The following is a 24868-nucleotide window of genomic DNA, read 5'->3' as shown; positions in this document are numbered from 1 at the left end:
AGCCTGGTAAGTGGCACCGTGCCACGTCACCCTCCCAGTTCTTCCTGTTAGCCGCCCCTCTGGGGTGTCGCGCTGCGCTCTGCTACACATTATAAAAACGAAAATGTGGCCAACTCTGTAGCGTTGCGGTATTCGTATTCCGCTGCAGCAGCGCCGCCACGTGAGGAGGCGCCTAACGTGGAATCACCGGCAGGTTCCGCCATTTGCATTCGGGCCTCCGCTCGCCCGCAGCTTAGACTTCGGCGCGGAAAATTCTGCAGGACGGCATTTTCTGCTAGTTGGTTCTAGAACGTTCCACCCATGTGATGTTCCATGCAGAGGGCTTGTGGCCCTCAGCAGCCCGCAGGCAGGGGCCCCTGGTCTCACTCCTACAAACAAGTGTAACTTTATTGTCCTGCAGCCCAGCGCGGACACTTCCTCCCTCTTGCGGCGCCGCTTCCCACACTCTGCAGCCGCCTCCTCCCCGGGCTTCCCCTTTCTTGCTTGTCATCAGGGGATGGAGCTGGCGCCGTTTGAGCCTCCGGAGCTGCCGTACTTTGGACCAGTCTATACCGCAGACGGGGGGCGTCGGCTCCGATCCCTGCAGTCTGCCGTCGTCCTGCAGCCTGTGACCCCGGCCCCCGGCGCATCACCAGCGGGGAGCAGTGAGAGGCAGCGGACGGTGCTCTGTGCGGAGGTGTAGGGCGCTCTGGTCGGTGGTGCGGGGAGTACAAGTCCCGGCTCCCCCCATGAGTAGGGCGGATGGTACGTTCCGGCATCCCAGGTAATGGCAGCGGAGTGAGCGGTGTCGGTGACAGCTGATGATCTCCCCCCGAGGCTCCGCACTGACAGGTACCGACGGCCCGTGGTCCCCCCTCACCGGGGCAGCGAGTCCCCGAGTCTCCCCGCACCCCTCCCGGGGCCCGGCGCCTCCCCACCGGCCCCAGCGCAGCTCACATGTGCAGGCCGTGCAGCCCTGGGGCCCCAGACCGGCTGCCTGCGCGGGGCCCAGTGGGTGGGCCGGACCCCTGGGGGCCCAGAGGAGCCGGAGTCACTGCAGCGCCTGCGCCAATTATCAGCCTGCGGTCGTCTCTGGCAGCGCAGCGCGGGGGCGGATGTTTATGCCCCAAACGTGGTGACCGTCCGCGCCGACGACCGCGGGAAACTGGTATCGCCAACTTACGTGAATACGGTTGTGCCGGTGACCGCCGCCGGTAGATGGAGACCCGTTGTGCCTGGCGTCTGCTGTATGTCACATAGGAGGGGCTGGCGGCGGCGTGCGAACAGAGAAAATGGATAAAATACGAAGATGGAGGCGCGCAGCGTTATGTAGAGTGTCGCTTGTACCACCGGTCACCGCGGGCGTCCCGCTGACTCCGCCTACAACGGAACGCTCCGATGGCAGCGGGATTATTTTGTGAAAGGTCAGGTTGCTTGCGGTGGGAACGCACGAACGTGTCATGAGACCCTCGAAGCGCGTGGCGGATAAGGACCGTCGGCGTTTCACAAGGCCGGGGGGTCAGCGACGGGGGAATCTCACCTGGCTGAAATCCTCCGGCTGCTGGAAGAAGGAGCGTCTCCTCCTGATCAGCGCGTACGATTCACGATGAACGCCTGAAGACTCGCTGGCGGCGGCGCCACACAAGGCACCGCACGGACGTGTCCGCCTCTATGTGAGACGGAGAATCTCCTCCGGGACGCGGGATCGCAGCGGAGGAGAGGAAATCCTGACGATCATCGCGAGGACGCTCACCGAGAGAAATGGCGCTAAAGACCTTGCCGAAACTCAGGCTGAGAGGCGGTGATGGAGATGGCAGAGACCCCGGCAGGCGTAGCGCCCCCATGTGGCAGTCACCAAGGGGCCTTGCAGATGAATCCTTCACATCCGCTGTCTGAGGGCCGAGCGCCGGGTAAACCGAACGGTCAGCGAGACGGCGGCGATTATGGCTGCAGGAAATGGGCGCACGAACAGCGAAGGGTTATGGATCGTCGTCCGGTCGTCGGCCGCGGTCAGACCAAACGATATCTTTTGCCTCCGCTTGTTTGATAATGGTGCCGTGTAAAAGCTCCTTCAGAACAGACGCCGGATCACCAGTGGCGCAAATGTGGCGTCTTCTTTGACAACACTTAGTAGCCTTCACTGCCCTCACATATTACAGCCCGCCGGCCCCTCGCCGTGCGCACGGACTCGCTGCTGTGTTGACAGTCGAGTATCCCTGGGACGAGTGTCCGACGTCGTTTGCCCAGCAGCTCGTTCCGGCTTAACGGACCACAACACCCCCAGCCCTGATGGCAGACTGGGTGTAAGAGCCCGAGGCCACGCGGACATGTGGGCGGGTACTACGTCCGCCACTAGCGCCAGTCCAATCAGTAGAGGTGGGTTGGCGTTGTGAGCTCTACAACTTGGCGCCCGGTTTGGCCTCGGGCTCATACAGACCGGCGGCCGATGTTACTCTGCTGCCCCCAATACGACTGTCTGCAGCATGCACGCTACAGCCCGGTGGGCCAAGAACAGACCTCGTGGCGCTTCTATGGCCCCCCCGCAGCCACGAGCGGCTTGTACCGGCTTAAGTTTTTCTGTAAGCGCTTCTTCAGACGGTTGTAATTCTCGTGTGTGCCACAGACCGCGGACAGAGCCATACGGTCAGCAGGACGGTCCAGATGGGTTTACGCGCATTGATTGTTAAAGCGGCACATTTTAGTCGTGCGTCCGTCGCGGAGCAGCGTGATACAGTAATGTATTCATCTGGCGCAGGTTTGGCCCCTGGACGCGGCGGACGGTCGCGGGGTGCGCCTCCTAATACATGCTCACTTCTCACTCAGCCGGTCATCGGACTATAATCGGCTTTAAAAATGGCCGTCTTGGCGCCACGAGATGCACCGCCTTTTCCCGTACCAAACCGTTTTTGTGCGCTTATTCGTTCTGCACTAGCGGGATATACTGATGGGAGCCGCTGGGAGTTGTGAAGATTGATGAATATTTTACTAGGTTTTGCCGGCTGAGGATCGGGGTTTTCACGTACTTAGTGCGGTGCTCCCTCCATATTGGATCTGTACCAGTCGCGGGAGCCAAGTTGCTAAGAGGTTATTTGGGGTCACTGATTGTGCTCTAACAGAACTCCTCGCCCCCCCCCCCCCCCCCTTGATGCTTTCGTACTGCTCAGCTATTCTCGCCACCGCGTCCCGGGAGCGAGTGATGACGTAATTAGCGCAAAAGTCTTGTCCCGCTGCAGCCAATCATCGGCTTGCTTCAGGCAGCGCTTGGCTGCAGTGGTCACACGTACCGGCAGTGGAGCATCACCACCGGCTCCCTGCACCCCGTAGCGAGGATCGGGAGTGGTGGGAAGGTGAATGTGTCGCCCCTCATGTCTGAGCAACCATTGGGGAGTCTCCGGGGAACCCCCAGAATGCATCCAGAAATCTGCCGCATCTCGCTTCATAGGCGAATCTATATTCATAGCTGTGGAAGTTCTCCTTGCTGGCGGGTCCGATTCTGCATGCAGGAGCTCGCAGTGGATTCCAACCCTGCCTGCGGACCCTTCTTACCTGTACAGGTCTTCACTGCGGATGCCTGTGGAAGCGCGGGCCGCCGCACATGCTCAGAGATGGATAGATATATATAATTTTTTTTTTTTCCCCCCCTAATCCCCTGATTTTTCATGGATCGGACGGCTTCTATTGACTTCAATGGAAGCCGTCCCTGTGGGAACCGCAGCAAAATGGAGCATGCAAGACAAATCCGCAGGCTTTAATTCAGCTGTGGACGCCCATGTCTTCTTATGGGTGGCTTGAACCGCGAATCGCCCGTCCATGGACATTACACCTTAGTCGTGCTCCTTTGGCCCTAATGACATTGGATTTTCGCCGTGGCACACTACTTACTAACATCTCCTACACTTTAGCTGGTATTTCCCTCCATTCATCCTGCAAACATCTGGCGAGTTCCGTCAAAGAAGATACATCGGCCCGTCTACAGTGGAGCACTGAGCGTCCTCATCGGACAGTTGAGCGACGGAAGAATGTTCTACGGATTTACGAATCGCACTACTCCATCCTCAAATCAGACGGACGTACATGGGTGTGGAGGATGATGGGAACCCCTTCCTCCTGAGTGCGTTGGGCCAACCGTTATGTACGCGGAGGTTCCCTCACGGTCTGCGGATGTCTTGCGCTGCGCGGTCTCGGTCCGTTCAGGCTTACCTTGGTGAGGAGCAGCGATTTGGAAGCAGCTTAAGCCTACTATATTGGCAGCATGTACCTGGCGGTGCGGTTTTTAGCCCCTCCCTGCCGTTCAGGTAAACCCAGGTAAGGGCAGCGTGTAAGACGTGGCTACAATGCCTCGCACTTTCAGGATCTTTTGTTTTGTTTTTTTTCATCTTTCTTTCCGCTTTTTCTCTTTCTGCTGTGTTCACATGATGGATTTTTCTAACAAGTCTTCTGCGCTTTGACATGCTGCGCAATTTCCCACGGACCAAGTCTGCAGTCCGTTTCGTGCCGCGGCTTCCATGCAGGCTGCCCTTGGGCACGGGATTACATGTGGTTTTCTTGCTGATCGTACTCTGGACTCCACATGGATGGGGTAACCCCAGGGATTTGTGTTGGGGTATTCAAGTGAACATGTTTTTCACGTGACTTTTGGCCGCGTGTCTTGTGGTCCATGTTATGGACTGAAATCGCCCATTAAAGTCCTGGGATGGCGTAAATCCGCATGAAATAATCCTAAGAAATCAATGAGACCGTCTTGTGTGCAAAACACAAAAAAAAATCCAATGAATACTCGTGCAGAAAAAAAAGGTTCAAATCGGCACAGTTGCAGTCCGTGATAAGGGCTGCGTGTTTCCTGGACCATAACTGCATCCGTCGGTGTGAATGAGCCCCCAGTCCTAAAAGAAGGTTGTGTCCGTGGACCGGAGGGGGACGCTGTAGTACCTGCACTGGTCCTCTGCGCTGTGGTCCTGCGGATCCTCTACTTCCAGGCCCCATTTTTGCTTTTCCAAGATGGCGGCAGCGGTCTTCTGACTATCTAATCTACGCTATACCAGGGTACTGGGCTACCGACGCACTACACCGGCTGTCCGACCGGAGATCGCCGCTCACATGATGAGCGCTGGTCAATCGGAGAGCAGTGAGAATTGCCCTGAAATACTAATGCAGAGTTGGGTAGTTTGCTGTGGCGCCAGCAAGCGGGGCCTGGAACGTGGGGCGCTGGCGCAGAGGCCCCGTGATGGTAAGATAACGCACACTCCGTCCTCCGGTCGCCGACTGTTTTATGCTAGAGGGTCGCCTGAAACCTGGCAGCTTCTATTTAGTAGACAGGACTGCCGTTGCTGCTGCTGACGCTGTCTTCCTCTCCGCAGGTTTTATCGCTGACCCCGCACCATGTCATTGAAGCCACGAGTCGTGGATTTTGATGAGACATGGAACAAACTTTTAACGACAATCAACGCCGTTGTCAAGTTGGATTACGTCGAGAGGGCAACATGGAACGATCGCTTCTCGTATCCTTTGCACAGCGTTACTGTTTGGGGAGATCAAGTATTCGTGGTGTTGGCCGTCTGTGTATGTTTCCTGTGCTTGTGTTTCCTAATGGTGTATGAAGGGGGTGTGGAGATGCGCGAGACCACCCTCAATGCAGGGACCACCCTCAATGCAGGGACCACCCTCAATGCAGGGACCACCCTCAATGCAGGGACCACAGCGCCCAGAACCCCCAGCTGTGACCAGCTACACAATCCCCGCAGCGGCCACTGCAGGAGAACCGTCTTACAGAGCCGCAAAAGGTCCACTAGGACAGGAGGCCCCTTCGTCTTGGGCACAGCGGGGAACCCCGATATGACATTTACAACACACATGAACACTCTTTCTGCAGTCCCTTTAAAAGGAAAGCCGTCCCCATGTTTTACCCTTCTGAACCCCTTGCAGCAGTATATCGGTCACACCCCGGGGCGTACAGTTGTGTCCTGGGTGCGCAGGGTTTGTATGGAGTGGGATTGATGGTCGCATCTATACACGGGTGCTGGCGGTCTTTGAGAGCTGACACACTTTACCATATGTTCAGAATGAAGCAGGACCAGCACACTGGAAACATGGTAAGAACACGTGTGTGTATATACAATACACATACACCAATGGCACAAACACAGGACACCCCCCCCCCCACCACCACCACCACCACCACCACCCGCAGTGTGATAGGCCGAGGTCTCCGTGGCACGGGTGTCGCTCCCTCAGTTGCAGTCATATACAGATGTCATTACTGACCACCATGGCTCACTGAATGCAGCGTCCTCCGTACTTTATAGCGCATGTGTGCACCGTTAGCCAATCCCTCTGCCCATATCCTCTGTGGCTTTAATAGGCCACCACGCATGCGCGGGATTTTAATCGCCGCGAGAGGGAGATCCCACAACTGGTACTCAAGTAGTTCATAGTTGCGCCACTACGCATGCGCCAAACTGCGACACTGGCAGCTCTCCTAAACCTCTGCAGTGTGTACACAAATATAAGGGCTCCCACCCACTTGCGTTTTTTTTAAACGCTGCGATCTCGCTGCATTTTAAATTTTTTTTTTTTACGCGAATGTCAATGGGACTTTCTATTGCTGAAACCGCATGGCACAAAAATTGCAAAACGCCAACTTAAGATGCGTTTTTAACATTAGAAAGTCCCGAAAAACGCAGCAATATCGCAGTGTGAAAAAAAAAACACAAGTGAGTGGGAGCCCTACAGAAATACCGCACGGGCACAGCCAATATCGGCCATTGTCCCTTATAGGATGGCATGAACCAAAAACTACATGTCACTCACAGGGCAAATACATGTCACTCACTTCGTCCGAGGGGGCCAACACCATAAGGTACCTTCACAACCCCTTACTAATTATCATCCGGTACCTGTAAAAGGACACAAGAAGTTTTTCTTATATCACTGGGTGCCTGGATATATCCATATCACTCATTATACATTACAGCCAACTGATATGAATAGAAGTCTGTATATTAACCCCTTCAGTGGCAGGTTTATTATTACCCTTTCATGCCTCACAGGGCTGGTTTTTTTTGAATGAGTCAACAATGCCAGAAAAACCCCAGAAGATTTGAGGTGACACTAGAGCTGTCCACGGAAATCTTCCGGGGTTTAACTGCATGGTCAGTGCAGCAAGCCCTGGAGATTTTCCGGGTGCTCCACTGAAGGGTGGATAAGAGAATCCTTCCATCATGACTCTATATAGATAAAACCACAACCCTGTGTATAATAGACCGGTATTAGTCCTTGTGATCTCCACCTTGTTAAGCACATTGCTCACACCCCATATATACTAGACCTCAACAAAAAGGCCAGCGAGTCACAGTGCCAAAAAATACATTTTTATTAATTGCATATACACTACAACATGATGTCACCCAAAACCCAAAGCGAATTCTAGAGCAACGCGCAGCATATTTCTCCTATCTACATCACGGCCATATTGGTGTCTATTGAAAATATCCTCAATCATTGGGAGATCGGCACCCCATGCATGGAGACCGGGCCGAACGCTGAAAACAAAGACAGAACCTTAATATAGACGCCGCAGCTGATCAACTAGACCTCTAAACATAACGGATACGGACCGGAGATATTTCAGAGGTAACCCTATATGAAGACCACCGGAAAGATGCCGCCTAGAAATGGGGCTGACAGCTGACACCCGTCCACAACAACCACTATCGGCGTTCACACAGATCGTAGCTATTAACCCTTTAAATGCCCAGTTCGGTGTTCAGGGGACTGAAAGAAAAATGTTAAAATGAGTTTAAAAAATTATTAGGAAAAAAATAAAAGGTAATAGGTTTGTTTTTTAAAAAAACGAAAAACTTTTTCCCATATTAAGAAATAAGGGAAAAAAATGTGGTATCGCTGCATCCGTGAAAGTTGGATTAAAAAGTAACAGATCATTAATCCCGCATGGAGAATGCTGCCAAAAAAGTATACAACACCAGAATTGCCCTTTTTTTTGGTCACCTTGACTCCAAGAAACTAAAAAAAAAAAAACAATGAAAAAGTCCTGCGTACCCCGAAAGTGTTCCAATAGAAACTACAGGACATCCCGCGAAAAAGAGTCATGGCGGCGGAAAATATATATATATTTTTTTTTCTTTCCGAAGATAGATCTATAGATATCTATAATTTTTTTTTGTGTGTGTGTACATAACGGCGGAATTGGTACCCCCTCCACCCCCCCCCCCCCCCCCCCCCCTTTCTATTTCACTCCACTTAGAATTTTTTTTAAGTATTTCAGTACGTTAAACACTGAAAAATACACTCCTTCCGCAAAAAAAAAAAAAGAATCCCTCAGACTCCTTGGTTTGGGGTCCGTTCACATGTAGCAGAAATGCTGCAGCAAAAAGAGCGACAAATTCCACATCATTGGTGCAGATTTAGGCTGCGTGCACACCAATGTGTCAGATTCTGCATGTGGGAGCCCGCAGCACCCGACCATGTGGCCGGCCGGCATCCGTGTGTACTTCTCATCTATCTTCATGCTGCACATGGTTGCGGTGAGCCGCCGTCAGACGTGGGCACTACATATTTATTTTTTTAATCCCCGGTTTTCCCTCGTCGTTGCCTAGTGATGACTCGGAATCCACGACCTTTCTGCAATATCGGATCCACAGTTGATTTCAGCTGGCACCTATCAACGCTCCTCTCACCTCAGAATACTGCGCTCCTGCCTCACCTGCCAAACGCTATGGAGCCTGCCTGCTGCCGCCACTGGTTGGGCTTTGCGCCCACTTCCACGCCACTTGACCAGAAGGGGGCGCTCAGTAGCGGTGAACGCTTACGGGGGTTCTCACAAATTACGTTTATTCCCTGCCTACAGGGCAGGGGATAAATATGTCAATGTTGGGGGTTTCACTGCTGAACCCCAAGGGACCCCAGACTCGTTTACCCCAAGTGCTTGATGTTACCGTCGCACCATACACTTCTACGGAACAGACAGAGATTGTCAAAGGACCTTGTTCTTACTCCTTTCCATAGAAGTGAATGCGATAGCTGTCAGACGCGCACCGTTGCTGTTTCCAAGGGACATATAGGGGATTGCTGGGACTGTGGACAGGGAATAGATGTCTTCAGCGTGAATCCCTTTAACCCCTTCAAGACCAAGCCTGTTTATGCCTTTTATGCAGTGTTTCCCAATCTTTTCAGCAGCGCCCCCCCAGCCTGCAGTTACTAGCGCAGCTCCCATTCATTTAAGTAGGAGCTGCATCTGCAATTACGATCGCCAGCCACTACACAGCGGTCAGAGCAGCGGCTTCTGCTCCCATCCCGATGCATCCCGGCGGGCGCTGCCTGGAAAACCCATTTAATACCCGGCTGAGTGATTTCCAGCCTGGGAGCCGCGGCGCCTCAGTTGGGAATCGCTGCCTTATGACTTATGTTCATGAGCGTGTTTTTACCGCGTACTACAGGGAGACCCGCAGCGTCTTAACAATGCGTTCACGGGCACGAGCCTTTAATTACGGGCCAAATTTTGAAATCTGACGTGTCCCTTTAACAGAGAATAACTGTGAGGTTCTACATCCGAGTCATCCGGACGCTGCGGGCTCCTCTACTTTATTTTGTTGGTAAAAGTAGACGATAAGATTTGTGTTTATTTAGTATAAATTCTAAAATTGAGGAAAATTTTTAAAATGTGGTGTTTTTTCAACTGCAGTATTCACATCTCTACATACATACTGTGCTAACCTATTAGTCAGATATATAAACTACTTGTAAAAACCATGGGCGGGCATGGGGGCTCTAATACCCTGTTGTACCTTCACTAGCTCGGATGCAAGATGTGATACGGACGGGAATGGAGGCTCTAGTACCCTGTTGTTCCGCCTCTGGCTTGGATACAAGATGTGATGTGGGCGGGCATGGAGGCTCTAGCACCCTGTTGTACCGCCTCTGGCTTGGATACAAGATGTGATACAGGCGGGCATGGAGGCTCTAGCACCCTGTTGTACCGCTTCTGGCTTGGATACAAGATTTGATACAGGCGGGCATGGAGGCTCTAGTACCCTGTTGTACCGCCTCTAGCTTGGATACAAGATGTGATGTGGGCGGGCATGGAGGCTCTAGCACCCTGTTGTACCGCCTCTGGCTTGGATACAAGATGTGATATGGGGCGCATGGAGGCTCTAGTACCCTGTTGTACCGCCTCTAGCTTGGATACAAGATGTGATGTGGGCGGGCATGGAGGCTCTAGTATCCTGTTGTACCACCTCTAGCTTGGATACAAGATGTGATGTGGGCGGGCATGGAGGCTCTAGTACCCTGTTGTACCACCTCTAGCTTGGATACATGATGTGATGCGGGCGGGCATGGAGGCATACAGGTTCTGTATGGTATCTGCGACATGTTGCTCCACATTTGTTGTAACTGAACATTTAGATTGTGAAAACCCATAGGCTGTGGAAGTTGGTGTTTCAGATGGTCTCATACATGTTCTATTGGTGATAAATCTGGCGATCGGGCGGCCACGGAGGTGTGACAGTGTTTTGGAGGCTTCCTGTGACCCCCTTGTATGTGCGGCCAAGCATTATCCTGCTGCCTCTTGGAAGCCGCCATGAGAGGAACACATGTGGCTGCAGGATGTTAATGTGGGGGGTTTATATATACGCTCGCCTCTTATCTCACACTGATGGGAGAGGGGGAGAGACGCTGGCATGCCAGTAGTATACAAACTTTTCTGGGTGGTGCTGTGATTGGCTGTCAATGATTGTCATCATGAACCATCACTAATTGGTCCTGATGACGGCACCCGAGTAGACTATCGATGGGAGACAGCAATCACCGATGCAGTGCCCAACGTAAATTTATGTCGCTGCTGCACAGAGCCCAGCCAGCAGCAATGTAAATTTACCGTTGGCGGTTGTGAATGGGTTAGGCTCCCTTTAGTGGTCGTAGAGGGGATTTATAATGCTGTGTTGAAAAAATGTAAATCTTCATAGGTTATAATGAGTAAAAAGCTCATCGGCTCAGAAGTTGGGACCTGATAATAAGGTGATAAAAGGCGGATCGTTTCACTTTAAATGTAATAGTAATGTTTTACATGAGAACGGGCGTGTTGGAGGTCGCCCGGTTACGTCATCTCACTTGTAGGTATTAGCCATGTTCCAGATGAATGTGGACTGCAAAACAAAAACCTCTGGCTGCGGATTCTGGGCTGATCTTCTGTGAGAAGCGGCCAAGTCCTGGGAGTCTTGGCGAATACGGGATTTCAGTAAGACTTCCTATTCATTCATTAGGAGTGTTCCAAACATAAAAACAATAAAAAGTCACTCACTGGAACGAGGACCGCCAGCATGAAAGCCTTCAGATGTTCAGCGGCTTTACTGCAGTGGGATGGCGCTTGTTCTTAGTTTGCTCCTTCATACAGAAAGAAGAGTGTCGCTGGTTCCTTCATAGATGAAGCAGAAGAATGAGCTAAAGACATAGATGCACTCTGCTAGTTTACATTGCACCTTACAGATGTTTCATGTAGGTCTCATTGGTCACACGAGATGACCTAAAGCCAAGGCACCTCCACTGCTGATCACCGCCGATATGCCAGGCAGAGCCGGACCCCTGAGTCTACGGCGTCACCATTGGCTCCACATCGATCCTCTATAAAGGCGCATTATAAACTTAGAGTTCTTCGGTCTTTATGTCCCTCACGGATCAAGAAGTCCTCTTTATTTCTGCGCTCTTCTTGTTGACTCTCCCTGTATTGTTTACGCTCCGGGCGGACTCTGTGGCTTTCTTCCTCCAGACCGGCCCTCCATGTGATGCGTTGTTGGCTCACGACTGGCGTGATGAGTAAACTCCCCCCTCACTTTTTTTCTCGCCAGACAAGAACCACGTCCGCTCCAGGCCTTCATATCATGCCGGTTGTCTAGTTTTTGTTTGCCTAACGCTCGTCCCACCACAAACAGTTATTTTTTCGTTTGGTGTTTTTTTTTTTTTTATTGGCACCATTTTATGTATTTTATATAAGGTATTGAAAAAAATGTGACCAAAAAAATAGTGCTGTAGAACAGAAGTGAAGTCGGCGGTTGTCACTGTTTTTCGGTTTCATTTTTTTACAGTGGTCACTGTGCAGAAAAAAAATAAACTTTAATAATTTTATTCTTTCCGTCGGTGTGATTACGGCCATACCACATTTTATGTATTTTTCAGTGTTTCTCTTTTAGGGTTTTTTGTCTTCTTTTTAATTAGTCTTGCACGGACGCACGCTTGTAACTTTTTAAAAAGGTTTTTGTTTACTTCTCTATTTTGCTATTAAAGGGGTTGTCCCGCGGCAGCAAGTGGGTCTATACACTTCTGTATGGCCATAATAATGCACTTTGTAATGAACATTGTGCATTAATTATGAGCCATACAGAAGTTATCAAAAGTTTTTTACTTACCTGCTCCGTTGCTAGCGTCCTCGTTCCCATGGAGCCGACTAATTTTCGCCCTCCGATGGCCAAATTAGCCGCGCTTGCGCAGTCCGGGTCTTCTGCTCTCTTCAATGGAGCCGCTCGTGCAGAATGCCGGCTCCGTGTAGCTCCGCCCCGTCACGTGCCGATTCCAGCCAATCAGGAGGCTGGAATCGGCAATGGACCGCACAGAAGAGCTGCGGTCCACGGAGGGAGCAGACCCTGGCGGCCATCTTCAGCAGGTAAGTATGAAGACGCCGGACCGCCGGGATTCAGGTAAGCGCTGAGCGGTTTGTTTTTTTAACCCCTGCATCGGGGTTGTCTCGCGCCGAACGGGAGGGGGGGGGGGGGGGGGTTTAAAAAAAAAAAAAAAAAAACCCGTTTCGGCGCGGGACAACCCCTTTAAGTCGGAGAAGCTGCAGTTTTTTATTAGCAGAATTGAGAGAAAAGAAAACCCTTTTTTATTTTATTTTATTTTTTTCTTTATGGCATTCACCATGTAGTGATAAAGTGTTAATAGCATAACTATTCCGAATGCGTTTTTTTTTTTTTATGCTTAATATAATGTTTTAAAAAACTGTTTTTTACTTGTCTTTCCCTTTTTGAGTTTCTTGGACACACAATTCTGTGCCAACTTCACAATTCATCTTTCCTGCAGTCTGTAAACAAAAAAATCTAAATGATATTTAACCGGTTTCACGATAATCGCTCATCCCCTATGCACGGGACAGATGGTGCCTGATGGGTGGGGGCCATCTGCTGGGATCCCTTCCACTTACAAGAATGGCGGTCCTGACATATAAGCATGCACTATTTTGGCGCTATTGTATTTTTTTTTTCCATTTCACCCCATTGAAATTGACCTCTGCAAACCTCTTGGGGCGGCGGATGGTTCCTTGGGGCGCGCTTTGTAAGGAAGCTGCTAAAAGCCTATTCTATAGGTTAAAGATTCAACTACTTTACACCCCAGGGCACGCTGCCTGTAGTGACTAGATCTGCGCACGGACCGCAGTTGGTTCACGCCGCTGTTTACACACAGAATGTGTATGCAGGTTTAACCCCTTAAGGAACGTCCCCTTTTTTCATTTGACATTTTTAGGGGGGGTTTTCTCCCCCCTTTTAACAAGTCCTCACCCTTTTATTTATGGGAGCTTGTTTCTTTTTTTTTTTTTTGCGGCACGGGTTGTATTTAGGGGTGCTATTTATTGTACCATATAATGTACTGAAAAACTTTTTAACAAATGTTAGGAGGAGTGCGATGGGGGAAAAAAAGATAGTCCGCCATCTTTCGGTGCATCCTGTTTCTACAGCGCACAAACTGCAACAAAAATGACAGGATAACTTTATGCGTTAGCACGATTACTACGATACCAAACTTAGTGTCTTTGTTTTTTTTGTTTTTTTTTCTTTCTTTTTTTTTGCTATATAATATAATATATTGTCAACATAGTTGTGCGGTGGCTCATTTTTTGCGGGACGCCCTGTAGTTTCTATTGGTACCATTCTGGAGTACATACAACTTTTGATCGCTTTTTATTACATTTTTTTTTCTTGGAGACTGGGTGACCAAAAAAGCGTAATTCTGGTGTTCTTTATTTTTTTCCCTGATGAAGTTCAACGTGCGGAGTAAACAGCGCATTATTTTGGTAGATAGGACTTTTACTGACGCAGCAATACCGTATATATGTTTTTGTTTAGATTTTTTTATTATAAAAAAAAATAGAGGGCCGTACAGGACCCCGGAACAAGGGCCTGGGGGTTTACATGCCGCTTTCAGATCTTACTGCAGCATTTAAAGGGTTAACAGCTCCGATGAGCTGTGCGGCTTATCAGAGCTGTTGTGGGCAAGTGCTAGCTGTAAGAAGCAGACAGCAGCCGCATTGTATGCAGGACGCAGCCGTACGTCTTGTAGTGTTAAGGGGTTAAAAAACCCACTCATTGCAGACATTGCTGCACTACTTCTACTTTGGAACCTGCGAAAAAGCCCAACAGAATCACAGAAAACCCTTTTACCCCACAATGCACTAAAAGCAGCAAGAAGGCGGCTCCAAACCCTGTAGGACAAGTTGAAAAATTTAGCCGTTCCCGGGGCCTGCAGGACCTTCCCTGACTTTAGTGACAGCCATGTGACCAGCCGCATGCTGGGCAGCCGGTCACATGACTCATTGACTGAAGGTCCTTTACCCTGCACTGTTCTATCATGCTGGCCGCTACTGCTGCTATCAGTAAATTGTAGGCCTTGTGGCTAGCATGACATGACTATATCAATAGGATAGTGACATCCTAGTGGTGTCACCGTCCGCAGGCCGCCAGCTGTCCCCTGCCGGGCCGCATGTTGTGCAGGCCTGTGTTAAGGCGATAGCAGATTTACTGATAAAGTACATAAAGGTGCAGTTGGGTAAATGAGTGATGGATGACACACAGCAGCGTTCTTGGCGCGGATCATACATGTGGATTATGGAGGCTTTTCTGCAGGTATTCTATTACCGCAGAGTCTGCGACCTCCTCGGCTGTCAGTCTGCTGTCAGCCTGCTGCCAGCACCTGTTTAATAGCGTCCCGGTTCCAGGATGTCTTGCAGGCCGCCTGCAGCGGCTGTAATGGCAGCTGATGAATGATCCGGCGGTTGTGCACATCCTCATTAGGACCGCGTAGTTAGGTGACTGATTGCCAAGAGCCACACGTTACTTCTGTTTGCTTTGATCTCGCACCTCGCCCGCACGCTCCCCGAGACTGGCAGATGTGTAGTTGTGGAGCCTGTGGGTACGCTGGCACCGCTGTGAGAGCTAATGCTCTGCTATTCCTCAGCAGCCCGTTGCGTGCAGAGAAAGCAGCGGCTGTACTCCGTATTGTCGGGCCGCTCCCGTACAATGATCACAACCCAAGTCCTCTCGCTGACAGGCGGATGCGCAGGAAGGGATCCCAGACATCTCAGCAGCTGCTTCCTGGGAGTTGCTGTTGATGGATACTGTATTTCTCGGACTGTAAGACGCGCCCTACAGAAAGTAGGATAACCATATTTCATACTAATTAAAACTTTCCCAGTGGGCTAAAGAAGTGGAAGGTTCAGTGTATAGTTGACTGGAATAGATGCAGCAGTCGCCATAGGTATCATGCCCTCCAGGGGTGTACCTAAAGGCTCAGGGGCCCAGGTGCAAAACTTCAGGTTGGACCTCCCCCACCTATACCTAGATGCACACAGCTACCAAACGAGTTTCCATACATGATCTGCCCCTTGGTGTGATCTTTCCTAACATGACGCATTACCTGCACTACATGAATATTTGTAGCCCTGCAGGCCGCTCTCTCACACATGCCGCTTTTTACCGCTATTAGTACATCGCTTGGTACACCGCGCTAACTGCGGTACAACACTCCTCCCCTTGATTTAAATGGGGTTTCCCAAACCTGTACTTGAACGCCATGTTCCTAACGCCGCGATTTTCGAGCACTCTGTTCTGTTTTTGTGTTTTCGTGTTTTTTAACACACCTCATCACCCATCGCAATGATGGGGTGCTTTAAACAGCGCTGTCAAACGCTGCACCATGCGTTCAAAAATGCTTGAAATTCCGGTAAAAATGCCACAATTTCAAGCTGCGTTTTCCGAACACATGTTTGAGAGCGGCCTTGGGCGGGGGGGGGGGGGGTCATGTTTTTGGTCTTTAGAAGCACAATTAGGAAAAACGCATTAAAAAAACTGCATGCAGTATTTAAAGACCACAAACACTATTAAAAACTGCACGTGTTTTTGATGCGTTTTTTAATTGTGTGTAAAGTGTGAAATGATATGCAGTAAATACAGGGAGATGTATAACGTATACCAGCCATAGATAGATAGGCCCCCTGTCTGACAGATAGGCTGACCGCGAAGCTTCAGATGGCGTGATTCGCCGGTGACTTACTGCCGGCGTAATCAGGTCCGTGGACGGGGCCATAGAGAGATATGAGATGGATAGATAGATATAACATATATAATATGAGAAAGATACATAGATAAAAAGATAGATGTGAGAAATAGGAGATAGATAGTTATGAGATGGATAGATATACACACATAGCCCGGGCCCCGGACAACTTCTTTGTGTGATAGTAGCAGGATAGGCAGACGCAGCAGCCTCTGTCCAGCAGGAGGCAGGGGCAGCACATGATGACATCATCACTGTGCTCAAGTCCCTGCCAGTCCATGTGATTGCCTCCCTCCTCCTCCTGTTCTTCTCTGCTTCCTCTCAGGCTGGCCGCAATGTCTTCTGCGTGATCGATGAGGTGCTGCAGACAGAGTGACCAGCCCGTAATGCACTGAATGTGCACGGGTATGTGGCGGAGGGCAGCCTCTGGGCCCCCCTGAGCGCTGGGGCCTGGTCGCCATTGCGACCCCTGACGGTATGCCTATGATGCCCTCTGTTTCCCCTAATAATAATAGTACCCCCAATAGTCGTAGTGGTCCTAGTAGTAATAGTGTGCCCCCCCCCCCCGTTGTCCTAGTAGTAATAGTGGCCCCTCATGGTCCTAGTAGTAATAGTGGCTCCCCCCATCTTCTTGGTAGTAGTAATAGTGGCTGCCAGTGGTCCTAGTAGTAATAGTTGCCCCCCACCACCTTCCTGTTGTCCTAGTTGTAATGAGACCCTCAGTGGTAATAGTGCCTGCAGCATACCCACCAGGAAGTACTTTATCTCGTAAGCTCTTTTTCAGCCACCATTGCATTACTGCAAGTCCTGGACTGGAGCTACAGAGAAAGGTGGAAGTGCTTCCTGCTGCTCCTAAGCAGAAGTTCTGTAACCGCTCATTATGGAAGCTGTCAGACCCTCCTGACTTGGACTACAAGTTTTTTTTTTTCTTTCTGAAAAGTTCATCTTTTAGACCTCCTGTCCGCACACAGATCGGTAAAACAATGCAGGTCTCCCTATTACTCACACGGGCTTTGGTTAACCAGTGCTGCCATATGAGCCGTCCGGCCAGTCCGAGCGGCATGTAGTGTCTTAGACTACCCGTACTAATACAGTGTGTACCAGGTAGTCAGGTAAGCGCTGCGGCCATCTTTATGGCCGGCACTGGAGCGTCTCCTGAGTCTTTATTGTATCACATGTATAAGTCGGTTTGTTTCCTTACCTGCGGCTCAGTGATATTTATGCCCTCTGTGTTGCCTATCCAGAACCTCTCGGAGAGAGGCTCTACGCCGAAACTAAAACCTTCCTGGAAAACCATGTTTTACAGCTGCATGCGGTAAGAAGTTCCATCTCCTGTAATCACTGACTGTTAAGGCCCATTTAGACACAACCATTATCGCTCAAAAGACATATTTTGAAGGATAATTGTTGCGTACATTTACATGGCAATATGATCGCTCAAAAGTTTTGAGAGTTCACATTGCATAAGCTCTTAAGTAGCTAATTAGCCACTTAAGAGCTTATTACTGTGTAAATGAAGCGCACACTATATACAGCAGATAGCTGGAGCGCTGTCTTCTGTATACAGCTGCTGTGTTCTCGGAGCGCTCAGCTGGTATACAGCTGAGTGCTCCGAATGGAGTATGCAGAAGACGTCGGGAGCGCTGTCATCTGTATACAGCTGCTGTGTTTTTGGAGCGCTCAGCTGGTATACAGCTGAGTGCTCCGAATGGAGTAAGCAGAAGACGGCGGGAGCGCTGTCATCTGTATACAGCTGCTGTGTTTTTGGAGCGCTCAGCTGGTATACAGCTGAGTGCTCCGAATGGGGTATGCAGAAGACAGCAGGAGGGCTGTCTTCTGTATGCAACTCCTTTTGTTCTCGGAGCTTTACGCTGGTATCCTACTGGGAAGGCCCAGCGGGATAACAGCTGAAAGAATGTTATCAGTGCCGCCAGCTGAGATATCAGCGTGCGGCACTGATGAGGCTCATCCCGAATTTCTAGCTGGATAGAAATGAGCGATGAACAAACAGTGCACGATGGCAGCGCATTTAGACAGAACGATTATTGCTCAAAAGATGGCTTTTAAGCGATTATCGTTGTCTAAATGGACCTTTTTTAGATGAAAGCATTTTACGATCTCACCGGTATAGCGAGCGCTGATCACTGAGATCGGTGCTCGTTTTATCTGGCCTTCACACCAGCCGATTCTGACAGCATGGGGACCAGTGATTGCTCATATGATCGTGTTCCCCCATACTGCTTCAATGTTGTTGACTACTAATGCCCTGCAGACATGGGGCGATGTGCCAGCAACAACAAGGATGTTTTTTTATTTTTGTTCTGTGTGAAAGATGTGAAACAGACAGAAACCTGAGTGGAGGAGAGCCTGCAAACCAAGTATGAGGCTTTCTTAACGCTTGAGAAGGAAAATGTGCATATATATATTTTTTTTGTATGTTTTTCACGCACGCATGTTTCCATGCCCTCTAACGGGAAGGGGGGGTAATGGTTATGTAGAAGAAAATAAGCCTCTTCTGCAGCCAGGATCATTCCTTAAACTTCCAGCCAACCTCTTTGAGTCCGGTCGGCATTCTTGCTCAGGCCAGGCTCACACGGGCAAATTGCGTCCGTGCGGAGGATCCGCGGCAAAACACAGGCATTGTAAAGCTTGTACTTTCACTTTTTTCATATACACTCACAAATACGAATAGCGTAATCTGGGAGTGGAAGAAAAATCGCAACGTGCTCTATCCTGCCGCGGACTCCGTGCAGACAGCCTCCATTGAAGTCAACGGAGGCCATCCAACTCGCAGCCCATACGCAATTAACATTGTGTATGGGCGCAGGTGTCTGTGTCATCGCTTAGCGTTGGCGCAGAAAATCCAAACATTGGGGAAAAAAAACAATTGTACTGCACATGACGAACGGCGAGACGCCGCGGTCATACGCGATACAGAAAATTTAGGTATGCTGGGTCGCAAGCTGGGCTCACAGCCTGAATCCGGTCTGCCCGTGTGGCCCTGGCCTTACCTGTGCGCACTCATTGAGTAAGACCTTGACCCAGGAGCTGACTACTCTTAAGACGAGCTGCAATATCACACACGGATGTGGAGGACTGCTGGTTATCCTGGAAGGCAGCGGCCGGGTCCTGATAATTGCACACAAGCGTTTCCGTCTCCGCACTGAACTGTTAAATCGCTTTGTCTTTCACAGAAAGTGTTGGCGTCGGAGGAACAAGTTCTGGTGTTGTATCACCGCTCCTGGGAGGAATACAGCCGAGGGGCCGACTACATGGACTGCCTGTATAGGTAACAATGGCTTCCAGTATGCTACAATTGTCTCTGTGTAATTGATAAGCGGTTCTCTAAAGTGCGTCCTGCAGTGGGGTCATAGCGCTGGTAGGGCGTACTCGGACATCGCTAGCTGCACGCAGCGCACTGACCCATTCGCCTCATTCACGCGCCATTGTTAGTCAGATCCGCATCAAATTCTTTTTCAACATGAATCTGATACTTTAATCCCCGGCCGAACTCCAGGGCGGCGCCACAGTCAATGCAGCAAATATATGCATGTCTGCTCAACGTGAAAGCCGCGTCAAGAATTGACAGGTTGACTTCTGTTTGTGTGTTTTGTTTTTTTTTCACAGCACGGATGAATCGTGTGCGGACTTCTATGGCTTTCAGTAGAACGGTGCCGCGTCCGTGCCAGAGAACGCCGTGAAATTATGCTGTGTGAATGGGGTCTTGCAGGGAGTCTGTCACTTCCATTGTGGCCTGGTAACCCAGTTTACTTTTAGAAGTGTGACGTCTCGAGGATTCATTAACTTTATCTTCTTCCAGTCGATACTGCCCCGAAAAGTTTCTTGCCCGCCACATCCAAATGTCCGATGGGCGGTCCACCTCTGCCAGCAGTCCGGGCCTACTCCATGCCTAGTCTACAAGACAATGTCCTCTTTCCTGCTGAGTGACGCCTCCAATTCTGCCCGCTGCAGACATCCTACATGCCACCTTCAGTATGCCTGTGCCGCATTGATGACAGCGCATTTGTGGGATGGCAGTCTGGTATGAGAGGGAGTCGCAGCACATGCGGCTGTTTGCCCAGTGTGGCGCAAGTGCGTTAAAGTTGAGACGCTAAAAGTGCCATTCAGCAGGAAAGCGGGCGTTTCTTTGAAGAACAGGCATGGAAAGGGCTCGGACGACTGGCAGAAGAGGACCGCCCACTGGACGGTCTGCCGCTGACTTGCATATGGTGCACAAGAAACTAATGGGGCGGTATCTCAACATGGTAGCCAGACTGGAAGAAGATAAAGGTAATGCTGTAGTCCTCGGGGCGTCACATATCTAAAAGACGATTGTTACCCAACCAAAATTGAGGCGACAGACTTCTTATAAAGTCAATAGGGCTATTCAGATGTGGGGGGCTTTTACACGGAGCATGGCCGGTTCTGGTCCAATCTCTTCAATGAGTTGCTTATTTAAGTAAGGGGGTGCAATTCAAAAAATGGAGTCCTCCCACTTGCTAAATTTTTTTTTTTTTTATGGATTGTTGAGTAATGCTGGAAAAAAACTATTTTATATAAAACAAAAAGCGGGTTTACACAACACAGAAGGGGCATGAACAGACATACGATGACAAGCAAGTCGTTACTCATTTCAATAAGGCCTCAGAATTGGCTTCATCACATGACTTCTTGGCGTATTGGTCTACCATAACGGGGCCTAGGGATCCCTTGTTGCCATCTCTCCTGTCCTGAGTAGTCCCCCACCGTCCAGATATGACCATTATAATATACTGCTACAGATCACACGCCATCTGATGGGACCTGCCGAGCGCCGCCGCCGCCTGATCACGATGCTTTCTCCTCCGCAGGTACCTCAACACGCAGTTCATAAAGAAGAACAAGCTGACTGAGGCGGACCTGCAGTACGGCTACGGAGGCGTAGATATGAACGAGCCGCTGATGGAGATCGGTGAAGTGAGTGGCGTCCTAGATCTTCACACCCATGCAGACCTGTAAATCTCTGATCCCAGGGACGTTGGACGTTACGTCAGAGAGCTAATACAGACTTACAGGGGCTTATTTACTAAGAGTTACACAGTGCAAGACTGTGTGGTTTAAATTTAAATTAGGCCACCTATTAGTTGGCTTAGTTTGCAGCAAACTTTTGGCACAATTTAGGCCACGTCCCCTTTTTGGGAAAGTCGGAAAAAGTGTCTAAAACTCATGAAATGTGGTGCAAAGCATGCAGGACAGGGAAATTAGCAACGCTCGGTTTCGTATAATTTCCCTCGGCATGCTGACTGTATGAAGAGGTGCAGGCCTCTTCACAGATTCACCGCATCCCGGCACCTCCATGCAACTTTTCAGAAATGCACATCATGCCCGACGAGGCGTATATTTCTGCTATAATTGACATCAGTTTCTGGTTTTTAAGTTATACATGAATCAAAAATTTGTGACTTTTTTTTTTTAACAGCAGAAACTCATAAAACCTCTTGTTTCGTGTCCCACGGTTTTCTGGTATAATTTGAGGTAGACGACAGTCGTAAGTTAAAGAGTAAATAAGCCCCAGTATGTCTGCGGACTGACAGCTCTGCTCTTCCAGGGCCAAGCAGCTAACCGCTGTAGGGTGAAACCTGATCGGCGTCCAGCAGAGTTGGGGCTCATTCACATGGGCCTGTGCAGAGTGTAGCCCATGAATACGCAGTGTATCCATAGGCAGAAACTCTACGTGTTTATGGCGTATTTTACTCGTTCTGACATTTTTTTTTTTTGTATTTGAAAGCCATCGTGTATTTACGTGCGCAAAAAAAAAAAGCCCAAAAAAACCCTTTGAAATCAACGATAAAATCCGCAGTGAATTCGCCTGTAAGTTCTGACTTGAATGGGCTGTCGGTGTGTAATACGCACCACAATAGCGCATGCAGCAAGTTCTATGAAAAGTACACTTGTCGGCATACCCCAATGCAAATCAATGAAAATTTAGCACCGCGTATTACACTGCATAAATATGCCCGTGTGAATGAGCCCTTAGCTAACACCCACTTGTGGACCTCCGTTTAACAAGAACACACTGGAGCATATTTATGAGTAGTGGGGTTATACTATTTTACGATAAGTTTACTGTTCGCCATACATATATACGAGGGGCTGCTGATAAGTCTTTGGCTTTACCCAGAAAGAAACAAGATAGGAAGATGAAACTTTCCATTTCTTCCACATATAAGCCTTGCAAAAAGAAGGATTTCGGTTGTGCCTCAAACCAGTCATCCGTAGCAGTCATGGCGTCAGAAATGGTGTGAAATGTGGTACCCTTGAAGTGTTTCTTCAGGTTTGGACACAGATGTTAGTCGGAGAGAGGGAGATCTGGTGAATACGGTGGGTGGTCAACCAGATGGAAGCCTAGCTCCACCAGTTTTGCCGTGGTCGCTTGTGCCGTGTGAGCGGAGGCGTTGTCGTGCAGGAACAAGATTCCTTTGGACAGCTTGCCGCGCCTTTTGGCCTTCAGTGCGGCCTTCAATTGGTCCAAAAGTTCAACGTAATACCTTGCATTGATGGTGGAACCATTGTGAAGGTAGTCCACTAGCAGCACGCCCTCCTTATCCCAGAACACAGACGCCATCACCTTAGTGGCTGAACTTCTTTGGGCGAGGAGAACCACTGTGCCTCCACTCTCTTTACTGCTCCTTGGTTTCATGGTCATACGAATAAATCCAGGTCTCATCCATAGTGACCAGTCGATCCAGGAAGTTCTTATCAGTCTGGAAACGCTGACAAATGGACCGGGATGTTTTCACTCGCATGCTTTTCTGATCTGTTGTCAAACATTTGGGGACCCACTTTGCAGATAGCTTCTTCATGTTCAGATGTTCATGGATAATGACACAAACACGTTCACCAGAAATCCCCATGATGTCCGCTATTCCTGCAGCTGAAATTGGCCGATTCTCCAGTATGAGGTTGGGCACAGCATCGACGATCTCCGGAACAACCCCCCCCCCCCCCCCCTCGGTCGTCCAGGACGTTCCTCATCATTGGGGCTGAAGTGGTCCGTCAGTTCTTTACTGTAGAGTATGAAGGGCATTGATCCCCCAATGTCTGCCACATCTCACCATCAATATCCTTCACCGACTTTCCTTGCAGAAACAAGACTTTTATCCCTCCTCTGCTCTGATTTGCAGTAAATATCGCCTTAGACTCCGCCATTTTGTTTTCCCGCGTGCCGAGATCACTGTTGCCATAAGCTACAAACACAGAATCTTGAAAACATATATCAGACACATAAGGCTTTCATGTGATGTAACATTCGTTACCATAGAAACAAAAAAAAGAACACAAAGCTAAAGACTTATCAGCACCCCCTTGTATATATGTGTATATATTACACACTTATGACAAGGCACAGACATGATGTGATTAATTTGCCCTTCAAAAAAATAATAATTTTTTGTACCACGACACGATGAGTAGAGAAATACAAAAAAAAAAACTTCATTAGTCCACTGATAAAGATTTGAAGCTTTTACGATCCATGAATTAAGCTGGGTTTAGAAAAGACGAATGTCGCGCAAACAATGCCCAACACTCGTCCCTGTGTGCCCTCACTCCCATGCTCCTGCACGGGAGCTATCATCGCCGGCTCGCTTGCAAAGCGGCCAGCAGGGGGGCGGGGCGGCTGCAGGAGATTTCTCTCCTTGCTCCTCCCCGCCCCTCTCCATTCTCTGACACAGTGGCCGTTCAGTACTGATAGCTGCTGTTTACACTAAGTGATCAGCTCATCATCCATCATTAATGCTATATATGGTGCTGGACGATGAACTGATCGCTCAGTGTAAATAGCAGCGGGTAAGTACTGAACGGCCACTATGTTATGTCAATGGAGAGGGGCGGGGGAGCGAGGGGAGGGAAATCTCCTGCAGCCACCCCGCTGAGAGCTAACGATTCTAGTTCCTGTGCAGCAAGTATGTGCGGGGATGAGGGGCGGGCATCGTTTGCCCGACAATCATCCCATCTAAAAGGACCTTTAGTGTTAGGGGGTCACCAGATTCTCATGCTTCCCATCACACATGAATCCTCTTGAAGAATTTAGGCCTCTGTTAAAAGTGTCAAAAGTTGTTATAAATATACTCCCAAATTCCTCTGCGGCTTTGTGATCTGAAACGGTCTGTTAATAAATGCTGCGTGCCAGATAATGTGCCGACACGCCGCCTGCGATTTGTAGACCAAGTCTTAGGCCGCCTGCACACGGGCGGAAATCCCGTGGCGGGATTTCCGCCACTGAAAGCCTGCATAGGAGTGCATTACAATACGCACTCCTATGCAGACAATGTCCTGCGGCAAACAAACCGCGGCATGTCCTATTTCTGTGCGAGACTCCCCCAGCCGCCGACTCCGGTGTGCGCATGCGCCGGCTGCCCGTCAGAGTACGCGCTCCTCCCTGCAGGCGCTCGGGTTCGGTCCCGCGGCGAGAATTCTCGCCGCCGGATCCGACCCGCCCGTCTGCAGGCGGCCTTAATTATCATTTGCACCTGGTTTTTGTGACTGTTTTCTGGCTTTGAGCTTCTTAAATGTGTCG

General features: G+C 49.8%; 1 protein-coding gene across 1 annotated transcript in view; it reads left to right on the top strand.

Annotated features, from left to right (window-relative positions):
• The first annotated feature begins 505 nt into the window (after nucleotides 1-505).
• The window catches only part of CUL2 (cullin 2), an 80171-nt gene continuing 55808 nt past the window's right edge, over nucleotides 506-24868 (top strand). The window contains exons 1-5 of the mRNA XM_066585744.1: nucleotides 506-831; nucleotides 5337-5477; nucleotides 17524-17626; nucleotides 19506-19600; nucleotides 21162-21267. Of these exons, the coding sequence (XP_066441841.1) occupies nucleotides 5359-5477; nucleotides 17524-17626; nucleotides 19506-19600; nucleotides 21162-21267 (423 nt within the window). The 5' untranslated portion in view covers nucleotides 506-831; nucleotides 5337-5358. The remainder of the gene's footprint in view (nucleotides 832-5336; nucleotides 5478-17523; nucleotides 17627-19505; nucleotides 19601-21161; nucleotides 21268-24868) is intronic.

This window comes from Eleutherodactylus coqui, chromosome 12 (assembly GCF_035609145.1).
Source record: "Eleutherodactylus coqui strain aEleCoq1 chromosome 12, aEleCoq1.hap1, whole genome shotgun sequence".
Taxonomy (NCBI): domain Eukaryota; kingdom Metazoa; phylum Chordata; class Amphibia; order Anura; family Eleutherodactylidae; genus Eleutherodactylus; species Eleutherodactylus coqui.
This window is presented reverse-complemented; position numbering and strand designations above follow the sequence as displayed.